Source organism: Lonchura striata, chromosome 2 (genome assembly GCF_046129695.1).
Source record: "Lonchura striata isolate bLonStr1 chromosome 2, bLonStr1.mat, whole genome shotgun sequence".
In the NCBI taxonomy this organism is placed as follows: Eukaryota; Metazoa; Chordata; class Aves; order Passeriformes; family Estrildidae; genus Lonchura; species Lonchura striata.
The window spans coordinates 49673770-49687078 of NC_134604.1; the positions used below are offsets into that span (position 1 = coordinate 49673770).

The 13309-nt window shown below is 39.9% G+C and overlaps 1 protein-coding gene across 2 annotated transcripts in view; it reads left to right on the top strand.

The window, feature by feature from the left end:
- Positions 1–13309, top strand: part of TBC1D4 (TBC1 domain family member 4) — a 97447-nt gene that overhangs the window by 67560 nt on the left and 16578 nt on the right. Inside the window, exons 9-13 of one of the 2 annotated variants that reach the window (XM_021548021.2) lie at positions 2370–2444; positions 3407–3633; positions 5513–5662; positions 11770–11930; positions 12845–13054. In XM_021548021.2, the coding sequence (XP_021403696.2) occupies positions 2370–2444; positions 3407–3633; positions 5513–5662; positions 11770–11930; positions 12845–13054 (823 nt within the window). The remainder of the gene's footprint in view (positions 1–2369; positions 2445–3406; positions 3634–5512; positions 5663–11769; positions 11931–12844; positions 13055–13309) is intronic. The other variant, XM_021548023.2, reaches the window with a different exon arrangement.

Sequence of the window (13309 nt, forward strand, 5' to 3'; positions counted from 1 at the left end):
CAAATGGTGACAGCTACAGTTGTGCCTTTGATGTGTCTGGTTTCTTTTCCACATCTAAGGGACATGTGACTGGCAAGTGATCTAACTCTACTGGTGGGTCACTAACCCTGTGGTGGCTGTGAAAGAAGTCATCACTGAAATAAAGCTTTTACAGCTATGCTGACGCTGCAGTCACATCAAGGAAAAGTCATTTGGATGAAATACACTGCTTAAATTGAACAATCTCTGAAAGGAAATTTCTTATAAATAGATGCTAGGGAGTTTTTGGTATAGTATGTTTCTTCTCACCAGGGCCACTGAGACATGCTTTATATTATAAGGTTATACCACAGCCCATGATTGAATTCAAGAAATGGGGACACCTGAATCTGAATTAGGGCCATTTTGAGTTTGCTGTTTATAAAGCAGATCTGTGATTGTGAGAAAGGTCATCTCATCTTCACCTTGACCGTACAATAGACAAGGAACAGCAGTATGTTGCAGTGAATCATGATACACGTAGAAGTTCATCCTTGCAGATCCACCTAAAAGCTACATAATACAAGACCAAGAAAAAATACTTGGGGTACAGCTCAACCACTAATTATTTGTTTAAAGCAGGTACATACAAGTGTCTCTGTGCGGGTATGCTGTGTGTTATGTGCATTCATGTGATACACAATTACCATTTCAGTAGTTCTTATTCTTCATCAGACTGTTACAACAAGCCTCACAGATCATGGTTAGTTCTTAAAGGTATTTAAGCACTAAATACCTATTGGTGTGGTAGGTTTTTCCCTCCTTAAGCCAGATGCAGATGGCATTGATGCAATAGAGCTAATTATGCATAAGTTGCTGTCTTTATTTACAAGTACATTTAGTAACAGAGAGACCAAGAAAGCGCTTAAATTAGTTGTGTTTTGTTTTGTTTTGTTTTTTTAAGTGGCATTCAGCATCTTTTTATAGATAAATTTTTTAAAATAAAAGTTAGAAGTCAGTGTAAGTTGGGGAGTCTTAGCCTCAGTCTTAGGAAAGTTAGAAAGAAAGAAGTATCTAGTAACGAATATCTCGGAACGCTTTAAGTGGATGGCTTCTTAGCTATGTAAATAGCATCAAGTGACATTATAAGCCACTCACTACTTTCCTTAGAAAACATGTTGGTTTCTGTGCTTTGGCTTCACATAGTCCAGAGGAATGTCACTTCTTCACTTGTTTGTTTTGCTGGACTGATCTTGTTTTTGTGAGGTTTGAACCAAAAACAGGCTTCCTAATGAGGTACCTCAGATAAATAAATATAACCTTTCTTTGACCTCTTGATCAGATTTCATCCACTCTAGGCTGCACTCTTCTGTTCTTTCTTAACCAAAAAGTCCTTCTTACTGTGCCAAAAGTGTGCATTTTCAAAGGTAGTGAGAGACTTCCAGCTTATACTTCACTCTTGGTTTTTTGGGAGATTCAGTGAAAAGAAGCTTCAGGCAGAGTATTTATTGGTAGTGCACTTAAGTGGGATAATGCACTTAAAGGGCACTCTAAGTCTTGAAAATAACTCCTACCAGGAAAAAGTAGGCTAAATAAATTCTGGTGATGTTGATAAAATTTCCCCTGGAGTTGCAAGCATACCAAGAGGAGCTCTGTCTATAGTTTTCCTAAAACCTAGGCTATTTTTCTCCTGCTAAAGTACTGAAAGCAATTTGCCTCAGCTGTCAGAAAAGTCCAACAGCAAACATAACCAGGGAGTTAACATTAGGAATGAAAGCTAATCAAAACTGTAGTGGATAAATTTCCTTTTCTTGTAAAACTAAAGGACTGTTAAAAATTCAGCAAAGATCCTTTAGCATAAATTTCTAGCAAATTTGCATCATGTTTATCTGCATTATAAATGAAAAGTCTTGACTGGTGCTATTTGGCTGGATTTGCTGCCAAGAGAACATTTCTCCACAGTTAGTACTTTTACTCCTTTTGCCCAAGTGGACTTAATTTGTCTGAAATGTTTAGCCGTTGATAAACTGTATCTCATAAGACTGTACTGTCTCAGATGGATCCATCAGGAGAAGTGCATGCACAGTAGTGAAATCTGGAGTTTTTTTGAGCTCAGCTACTTAAGCTGACTTAGTGATTTTACCTCAGAACTGTCAGGAAATACTCATTTGCCTCAAACAATGGGTTAAAACTCCTGGGAGCAATATGGGAGAAGATGCAGTTTGGCCAGCTAAAGCTAAATGTTACTTTTTGTAAAGTCCAGTGCTTTATGCACAATCTTTGGTCTTATGTCAGACATGTCACATGCCTGAACTGTCCTGTGTTCACCTGTGCAGGTGTTGCCATCTTTGCCAAACCTTCAGAAAAACAGGAAGAAGACCAGATTGAATTTCTTGCCTTCTTTCTCGCAGGGAGCCAACAGAATGCGAGGCCGCCTGGGAAGCGTGGACAGCTTTGAGCGCTGCAGCAGCCTGGCTTCCGACAGGGTACGTGAGGAGCTTAGCTCAGACTGGCGCTGTAGTACACTGCTGTCAGTGGAGCGTAAATACGGCACTCCGCTTTAATTTGAAGGAAGTAGAACAAAGCACATCAGCTTGCAAAACTCAAAGATGCTTCCACTGGGAGGCAGAGGGTGTAAGAAAGCTGGGGTTTATGTTGACTTGAAACTTCAGCTTTAATCTGATTGCCAGTCATTCTTTCTTACACTTCCCTTGCTTTTACAAAAAGCAAGGAATTTCTGGTTTCTGCCTTGTTTTACTGAAGTAATTAAGGAAGGTCATGTCTCAACAAAAGGAAGTGCTCCGAAGGTGAAGAATCCTTTCTGTAAGTAATAGTTGCTTTGGGGAAGTAAGAATTTTTTGACCTAAGCCCAGCTGCTGGGGATGCTGTATGGTAGCAAGAGGGCGGAACTCTGCTCACTTTCTTATTTCCTGTTTTTAAAGTTTTACCTCGCATGAGGGTTGGTTGGAGGTGAAGATTCTGTTATGGTTTTCCTGCTACAGCTACTCATAAACTGGCTGTGTAATAACAGTCTCTCTTCCAGGATGTCGCTCTGACGGTACAGGAAGTATGCTCGCGATATGTCGAGGAAACTAGCTAAAAACAGTTTCCCTAGTCTTTTCCATTCCTGTGTTTTCCTGAAAGAGACATAAGTCCGGTAGCTGGGGTGCCAATCCCTGTGAGAGGATGCCTGGATGAATAGTACGTTGTTTGTGTTGCGTATACAGTTGTATTCCTCCCTCCGCTTTCACTTTTTGGAAGAAGGACGCTGCTGGTTTGGAGTGAACTCTCAAAGGATGTCTGGTTTGGGTGATAATTAGCATACAATAGGCCATGACCCAGAAGGGGAAGAGGCTTTGGTGCCCCAGTTCTGGCTGCCCGTGGGTTAAGTGAGAGCTCTCGTAGGGCACAGAGCCTCAGGCCTTACTCTGCCAGCACTTCCTTTCAGGACACTTCTCCGGGCGATTCCCCACCAGCTACTCCTCCAGCATCCCCGGTGTCCTCGGCCTGGCAGACGTTTCCCGAGGAAGGCTCGGGCTCCCCGCAGTTCAGGAGGCGTGCGCACACCTTCAGCCACCCGCCCAGCAGTGCCAGACGGAGGATAACCTTCCAGAACGGGAGGTCCCTGAGCGCCCGCTCCCCGCTGCTGCGGCAGAACGGCGTGGAGGCGGCCAGGTGAGTCAGGGCACACTGTGCCACCTGCCTGCCCACGGTCCCTGCCCTCCCGGGGCTCCAGCCTCACTCGCCTCCCTCCCCGGGGAGGCTGCCACAGCCCTGCTTCTGACAAAGTACATCAGGAGCTTAGTCCAGGTTGGTTTCTGCACTTCTCCAGGGCTGGTTTGTTCATTTACATATTTATTTATTTATTTTCAGCCTGTCTTCTCTGCCTCTGAGTAGTTTGGTATTTGCAGTAACTTAATAGTCCCTGAATTAGTAGTTCAGAGGAGGCATCAATCCATCAAATTGATGATTCGACCGGATGCCCACGCCTATCTGTTTATTTATTTATTTGTGACCTCTGAGCTGAGCCTTTTTGGCAGTCTCGTTAGTCAGACCCTTTGGAAAAGAGGCTCTCAGTGCTTTAAGTGGCAGAAATGGCAGCCTGAAACTTTTATGCTGGGATGAAAAAGGCACTAACAGCTTCAAGTTTCCATAGCCATGTTAGTCAATCTCAGAGAGTATGTCCAGCATTAAAACTGGCAAGGAGTCTTGCAAAAGGACAAAAGGATTAAACAAATCCACTGAACTCTGAGGCATGTGATTTCCCTATTTGCCTTTCTCCAGAGCTTCTCTCTGTAGCTTGTCTCTGTAACTTTCTGCTTCCTTTTTGGAGACTCTCCAGCTATTAACATATGGAACACTGCTCCTTCAGGAGTTCCTTCACTCAGCAGATGTCCCCACAATTCATTGTGGGCCGCTTTGGTTGTGCCTTATTTTTCTCCTCTATTCTGGCTACCTGCAGTAAGTGACTATACAAACTCCAAACCATTTACAAAACTCAGGTCAAGATAAACTGAAAGTTTTTCTGTTGGAGGATCACGTTCTCCAGCCTATTGTCTGTTTCAGTGCTTAGCTGTAATTTTACTGTTTGTGGCCTCTTTCTAAAAATGACTTTAAATAGTAATTTGTCACCTATTTTATGTCTACATTAAAATATCAGCGTGAATGCTGCACCAATCAGCTAGTAGAGAAGGGCAAAAAACTGTATTCTGTTTTAAGAAAATGGAAGGGAGTGAAGAGTAAGAAACTAGCCTTTGTTACATTGTGTTTCCAGGGATATAAATTATGTATTTTTTACTGAGATAAACTTTTTTCCCACTGACCACGTTGTATGCAAACAGGAAACCCTGATAGTTCAAAGTGAAGGACTTGCTGAGTATATTAGTTTGCAATAACTTGTAAGAAATCACTGATTAAGTGGCATCAGCAGTTTTTTAGTCAAAACAGTTTGTAGCAGTATGGTTCTAGGCTGGGATTTTTCATTCTTTCATTTTGAGGATTAGTCATAAATTTTAAGCAAAAGAAACTGAATTAATTTTTATGTCCCCTCCAATACTTGTCACTACTACTAAGCAATGTTTAACTGTGGAGTGGGACTACCTTTCTTAATGTAATTACTTCACAAAAATTTATCCAGCTGGACTGCATTTACATAATCTCTACTCCCTAATGTGTTGTTTACAAAAGTAAAAGAAAACTGAAGGGGAATAAACAATGTGGTTTATATTGGAAGAAGGTATCTAAGGATATTTTCTGAATGTTTAAGAGAGTCTTTTATTTGAATATGCCTTGGGAATAAATGAAGCTAAAGAAATAGGGTCTCTCTCTTCTGCAATGTCATTGAAAATTTTTTAATAGAAGTCAGCTCTAATAGCAAAATCAATATCCCCAGAGAACCTGCCCAGGAATGCAGGTGGTATATTTTATCTTCTGGGAAACAAAGTTAATTTAAGCCCAGAGGAGGTATTTGGCCAGTGTCTCTAACCTGGTGGTTTTGTTGTTGTATCCAAATCCGTGCTGACCCATCTGCTGTGTTCTCTTGTTGCCTGCACAGTCCTGTGGTCGGGGTTCGGCGCGCTCTCAGTGAGAGTGAATCTGCGTCACCTGGTCTCCCCTCCTCTCTCTCTGCCCCTTCTTTCCTGAAAACCTTTTGCCAGGGCTCAGGAAGGTTGCTCCAGCACTCAGAAAGTGACCTCCCCAAGAGGTGAGAGCGTTGTCTCCTGCCTAGTTCTCCAGTGCCATTAGCTTAACAGCAGGATTCCCAGTGGAATGCAGCACATGGCATCTCTCCCACTCTGCCTTGTGCTCCTGCATTTCTCACAGACTTCTGTGATGCAAATGGCCAAACAGGCTTTTGGATCAAAAAGCCTGTTAATACTAGAGGCTTCTATGCTGACATCAAGTAGCTGTCACCTATTTCTGTTGCAGTATTGCAAATCTGCTGCATTGGTTTGTCACATGAAATGCAATGGATTTTAGGAGTGTTTTGCCAATTTAATGCTTTCTTTGCTGAATGCAAACTAGCATGTGTTGCCATGATCACTGGCATGTGAAAATAAGAAAAGAGCAATGTGAAGAGTGTACAGTACTAATGTGGGATGCCTGTGCATGAGGAAGGGGAAACACCAAGTTAACTGGGTGATACTGTGAGATGTTTAGAGAGAATTAACAAATAACTTCCAGTTGAAGTGGATTTGGGAAGAAACGAAGGTATGAAAAGTGGCAGAAAAAGCCTCCAAACCCACCTCTTACAGACTACCTCTAATTTGGGTTCCAGTCCAGCTTTGTTTCTATGCTCCCTTTAGATAGCAGAGTTGGTCCAAGCTCAACCAATGCCCAGCTCAGTTTGTGCAGGCAATGGACAGCATTAAACCCAGCTTTCTGGGTTTGGGGACTGAAGGATTGAGTATTGTATGAAAACCGTATTTTGATGCCAAACTGAAATTACTTGAGATAATCTTTTTGGAATTGGTTATGCAGGCAGGTTCAATGTACTCTGTTTCAATAGAGTGGAGTTTTGAACTCTTGGGGTGGGGAGATCTTCAAGGAGTAATTCCACCATGTTTCTACTTAGATTTTACAGTATACACATTTCTGATACCATTTGATCTTTAATTTGTATGGAGACTCTTGTGGAAATGGGATCTCATTAATTATAGGTCATGCTGGGAGCAAGTGGGCCTGAACTGCCATGGTGAAGAGTGCACTGTTAGCATCTGGTTGGATTTGTGAAGGGAATGCAACAGATATGGTTTGAAAGAAGTGCTGAGTGAATAATGCTGATGTGATAAGGGTTACTGAGATAATCTATCACTTCAACTGGCAAATGGAGAATGAAATATATTGTCCAATTGACAGTGGCCAAAACTTGCAAGTGTATGTTAAGCCATCAGGTTTAGGAATGAGAGGAAGTTCTGATTTTTTACCATGTGTCTTTTCTTGTGGGTTTCTTCTTTGGTTTGTTGGTTTTTGTTTTTTTTTTTTTTTTTTTATTTTGGTTCTTTTTTTGAGAGAGGACCACCATCTATCCCAGTAGGATCAGTGTGAGGTGTTCCTGGCATTCTCACGTGAGTGAGAACATGGTGGGTTGTAATTTAGCACAGTGTGCCAGTGCTTTGCAATCTGCAGACTATAAGCTGTTTGACTGTTAGGAACCCTAATTAAAACTTCAGTGCATTTTCCAGAATAATCATGATTACTACACATTCATAAAATGTGGAATTCCTATTGCACATGAGAAAAATTCTGTAGAATCTCACTTCTTTATTATATATCTTTGAGATTACATACGGCAGGCAGCTTTTCTTGGCGTTCTGGCAAACTTCAATGTGCAAGAGCAGAGACATTTTCAGTTGGAATTCGTTTTAGAAAGATTTTTGAATTGTAGTAGTCAGATGGGCTTATGCAAAGAGAATGTTATAAAATGGCATGGGATTTTTTATGGGTTTTTGTTTGGTTGGGTTTTTTTTAGCATTTTTTTAATTGAATCAGAATGATTTGGGTTGGAAGGGACCATAAAGATAATATAGTTACAGCCCTCCATATAGTTCCTTTCTTTAAGAAATGAACAGTATAGTGAATTTTGGCATCAACATAATATTTATAGGTGCCTTCAGAATGTATTTATGGCATTATCAATACATTACTCTGGAGAGAAGGCAAGGATGGAAATGATCTCCACATAATCTTGACTTTTGACAAGTGTGTTGTGCAGCATTGAACAGAATTGCAGATAAAGATTAAAAAAAAAATCTGGCCAATATAAAGGTAAACAAGTTTTTTTAATATAAACACTAAAGCAGCACTTTAAAAAATGGAACAATCTTCAGTGTAGGTTTGACTAGCCCACAATTTCTCTGTTCATTGTGTTGCTATGCCAGGAAAATTTAAGCTGAATTTGAACAGATTCCTTTTTTTTAAAACAGTTTTGTGTCTCATGAAGGAAGTAAAATACTTGAGAATATTCTGTAAACAAAATAGCAGAAAGTAATTTGAACAGATTCCATTTTTTAGAACAGTTTTGTGTCTCATGAAGGAAATAAAATACTTGAGAATATTCTTTAAACAATATAGCAGAAAGTAATTATTCAGAATAAAAATATATGACAGGAGTGAGAACCAATAGAGGGGTGTAAACTGATAGAAACTGGTTTTTCTTCTTCCCAGATGGGAGGAACACTTCATGTAGTAGTCTTACATGTAGGTTTCTGCCAACTTAAAGTGCTGGGAAGTTGAATTCTGTATTTGATATGGGGGATTTTGTACGACCTCAGCCTCCAAATTGTTAAGTAGGTTGCATTTATTTAATTGCTGCTTAGAGCAATCAAGTGAAGAAGTTGAAATGAAAACAAAATGGGGGAAAATACAAGTTGTGGCATGACCAACAATAGTATTTATTCACAAGTTATATGGCTTTCATGGACTCAAGTGGAAAATAATTCAGGTAAGTATTATGTAAAGAGTTCACAAGAAATGGGGTAACATTGTGGTTTTTTAAATATCAGTCATCGGGAGAATTTTAAACAACAGTTCTGGGAAGAGATTTAGATAATTAAAACCAAGCAATGAGAATATTTGTAACCTGACCAATTTTTTGAGATTTCTTCTTTCTTTCCTTTTTAATTTCTTTCCCTGAGGTAGTGGTCTCATCTTCATGCTATGCATTATCTGATAGAATAATGAATAGGTGAAACTGAGTTGCAGTTACCTGAGATAAAACCTTACATGATTGGTACTCTGTACTCTTGAGTACTTGAGGTATTACTTCGAACAGCTTAAGGGTGAAAGTAGAGACTGAAATACCTGAGGCATTACACTGAATTTACAGCTGTTCAATTTTTTTTTGTATACAAGCTGATAAATGCATTTTGCCTTCTGTATTGGGTCAGAAGAGTAGGGTAAGTAGCCCTACAGAGAACCATTATTCTCCAAACTGACTTTTGATGCATATGTCTTAAATACAGAATATTACATTGTTGTCTTTTTCCAGACATTCTTCCATTAGGTGACCTTGCAACATGTTTCCCTTGTAGATGGAAAAATGTCCACCTAAGATGTCTGCGTAGGTGGTAGTGAAAACTCTGCTCTGCTTTCCAGTAGCAATGACTGAACTCTATTTAAGGAATTATTTTTCCTGCTCTGGAGATTCTTTGCCTTATTCTCTCCACTTTCATTAATGAACCTCTTCATTTTGTGGGAGCTGATAGCTAACGTTTTTTCTTTACCCCCACCCTGCTTAGAGAAACTGTTTTTTGCACCAGCCTCATGAATCTTTTAATTAGGGTAGGAGACACTACCATTTTACTCTGACTTCTTCCTGCTTTTGCTCTGTAGGTTATTTTTTTACACCTTCAGATATGATACTGAGCTAGGAGTTGTCTGTCTTGAAATGAGGAAACTATTTTTGCACCCTTTCTACCCTCCCTTTCCTAAATCTTCATGTTTTCCTGGGTTAATATGACATGGTGTGTTTCTGAGTATTGCAAAAGTTTTCCTCTAATCACTTACTGGACAGCTCTTTGAAAGAGAAGGTGATTCATATTAGTTGCTTAAAATGACAGGGGATTTTTGTGAAGGGAGGATTTAACAAGAGAAATACAGGTCTTCAGAAACGTATGATTTACACACTTCGTGATGTAGCATAGGTGATTAGTTCATCCCAATGTAAATTCTGTGACTCAAATGTTGTAAACAGGTTAGTTTCATGCCCAAAAATAGCCACCTTCTTATTCTGACTTTTCTGTGAATTTTGCTACTATAAATTTAACACTATTCATATGACTGTCTAGAGGCGCATTAACTGAATATAGATTTTTGTACATAGCAGTAGAAAAAAACTTTTCATTCCCTTGTTACATAGTGTCTGTTTAGCAGGCCCTGTCATGACTCAGTTTTTGTGTTGTAACATGTGATGATATGTAAGACTTGAAATAGTAAGAAGTAGCTCTGTTACAGTTATTTATAGAAACATAAGTTAGAATTATATATCTCCAAACTCAGTATCACATTCTCAAGAGATGTTGGACTGAAATACCTTTGAAAACCAGCACCTGTAAGTTCAGAATTGGTATTACAGTCTAAGTAGCCTGTGTTTGGCTACCATGAGCAGTGGTAATCATCATCATCAGAGACACAGAGTTAGACAAAGAAGGTTGTCACCATTTCTGTTTAGGTCAGTACAACATGGGGATCTACTGAGACCACCTACCAATAGTGTGGTGCTATAGGGAACTGGGGCACTATGGAAGCTAAATCAGGAGTGGAGAACAGTGCAGACTATGTGTCATTAAGGACTCCCAGCTGGTATTGCTGTTCTTAAGAGGAGAGCAGGGGCTGGTGCCTTGTGCTGGGGAGGTGAGTTTGAAGTCACAGTTATTTCTCTGCCAGGATATGGAAGGAGGGTCTGATACCTTGGTATGATAGTGAGTCTGATTGGTCACTCAGGCTTACAAATATCAGGGAGCTGTTGTAGATCATTAGCATAGTGACAGCTTTGGTGACCAAAAAGGCCAGTCCTAGCTTGGTGAATTTAGCACATTTATTGAGCAAAGTTCTACTTATGAAATGCTGATTAAGATAGTGTAGCTGGTAGACTGGTGTAGCTGAAACTTGATAGTCCTCCCTTGCAGATCTCTCCTGTGCAAGCCAGATGTGGGGGGATGGACTCCAGCTGGAAAACTGCAATCACTTGCAACTGCCTTCCCACTAAAAACATAGTGAATGTGGTAGGCTTTTCTTTCATCTAACTTTTTAGGATCCTTGCACTGTAGCATTGAAATTTGTTACTGGATGAAGGTTTAAGTGTAGTTACTGCTTTGATATAGTAGTTTTCCCTGTGATGAAGAAGAAGCTGCAGAAACAGCTCCTCCTGTTTGATGCTCGCTTCCTAAAAGCTAGTAATTGTGCCTTGTGCTGTTGATGTTATGTGGAAGGATGAGTGGCAGGTAATCAAAGTGCCCATTGCTATACAATATCTGTGCACCTAATTTACCACAAATGCAAAATTCTGAAATATTTCTGAAAGTGGATCAAGTACTTATGAAAGTTAAATGTCTTCCTCTGGCAGTAGTCAGTAGAAAGGTGTAATTGGTGTGTCCTCCCTGTAAAGCTTTCCTGTATCCTCTTTTTGTTTCTTCCAGCTGCATAAGATACTATTAAAATTAATATGTAATTATATTTCTGCATGGCAGATGAGGAGAAGATCTGCCCTCTGTTTGCAGGGTCTCTGCTCCTACAGCTGATGAAACGTGAGGACATGTGTCCCCATTTATCCAAGTGAAGCATGCACTTCTTGAAGCTTAGGAAAGAGACTAGATGAGAAGGCAGAACATTGTCTCCAATGAAATATTCACCTGTGAGCTCAGCATGACATTTAAAATGGCACTAAATGGAGTGCTCTGCTCCACTGGAGCACCATCTCTGCTTTTAGGGGTGCTACATCACATCACTCCCAGAAGACTGATAGCAAAACAAAACACATTGCTGTCAAAGTTAGAGGCTAAGTATTACTGTGTTTCTCTCTTAGCTTCTCAAAAAGTTAAGCTTTTATTCTGAGCTTCCAGCTGAGCCTTGTATGAATGCTATGAATGCTTTGTAGTGCAAACTTCACAGCACTGTGCAACAAGAAAACAACTGGGCACTTCAGTATTCAAGGTGAAGCTCACACACAGCACGCTTTGCCTTCTTAAGCTTCCCCACAAATGGTCCTGCAGGTTTGGTTGTACACTAGACAGAGTTAATAAAGGTTTGTGTTTTTTTCCCCTACAAGAAATACTGACTTTAAATACCCCATCTGCTTTTTCTTTCCTTCAGTGATGGGGAGGGAAAGAAAAGAACATCAACCTTCTGCAGCAGTGAATCTCTAAATGCTGCGGGGGCCACGCTCACACCTCGCCGCATCTCCTGGCGGCGGAGAATATTCCTGCAGGTAGCTTCACCTATGAATAAATCTCCTTCCAAGATGCAGCATCCAGGTCTGTGTGTGCTTTTAAAGAAAATAAACAAGCAGTTGTTACTTAATACTGTGCTGAACTGCAACGTGTGATAATATGAAAGGGAGAAGAGAGTCAGTGTGGTACAATACTCATGTTAGAACCTTGCCAGAAATCAGTTGTGCTCATTTGGCTTTAGACTGTTTTGGTCTTTGTTGCTTCAAAGAGAGGATTTTGGCATCAAAATCAAATTAATTGCCATCTGCCATAGCTGCTGTAGGAAAGGAAATTAAGACAGGTCTTTTACTGACAAAGATAATATTTTTAACAGTTAGGAAATTTTTACTGTAACCTGTGTTAGTAGTGTTTGGTAAGTTTTACATCTTGTCCTTGTAGTGCACATAGCACCTGTTGATTGTGTTAATAATTCTTACAATAATCTTACAACAATGCCTGCCATTAAAAGTAGGAACTCCTGAAATAGCTGAAATCATGCTATTCATAAAGTCCCCTTTGGCAGAAATCAAAACCATAGGCAAATGATAAACTCTATATTTAATGACCACAAAGTGCTGTAGCACTCTCTGTAGTGCAGGGTAGCAGATGGAGAAAGTAGCTTTAATGTAGAACCCATGTTAAATCATAGCAGTAAACAAGCTCAACTGTAAAGGAGGCTTTATGGGTAAATGTTTTGTGGTAACCGGAAGGAGCTGGCAGGGGAAAAGTTTGAAATACTGGGTGACCCTTTATTTAACTCTACTTAATTTAAATATAACTTTATTAATGTAAACAAAACACTCTAAAAATAATTCTCTTCTGTTGCACTGCATTTTCTTTGGAATCAGCAAGTTACTACTGAATGTGAAAGACAGCTATTTTTGTTCTGCTATGACATGAATTTTTATGATATGTCAAACAATCTGAGTTTCCTGTAATAGCTATCTGATTCTTTGCAGATGGTCATGATGGAAGTGAATTGTTACCCTTATCCCCTCTTGCTCCACCCCTGGAGGAAGACCCTCTTGTTCTAGTATTGCAAAATGAGGATGGTCCAAATAAAACTGGAGAGAGGAAAAACTCAGAAGAACTACAAAGTCTGTGGAGAAAAGCCATCCATCAACAAATTCTGTTACTTCGAATGGAAAAAGAAAACCAGAAGCTGGAAGGTTAGCTATTTAGAAAATACCCCTACAAGCTATTGCAGATTCTGCTGCCTGAAGATGAAAATTTTTCTGGTGTTGGGCACCTCAGACAGAGATGTGGTTCTGTAACTTTTTAGTTAACAATACTAGAAAAAAACCTGTTTTTTCCTAGTCCTGTCTCATGGTCTACCAGGTTCTCTGTCTACCTGACTTTAAATCTCAGTGACAGAAGAAAGTGATACATTTTCCTTTTTGGGTGCATGTTGGACAAAGGATGCT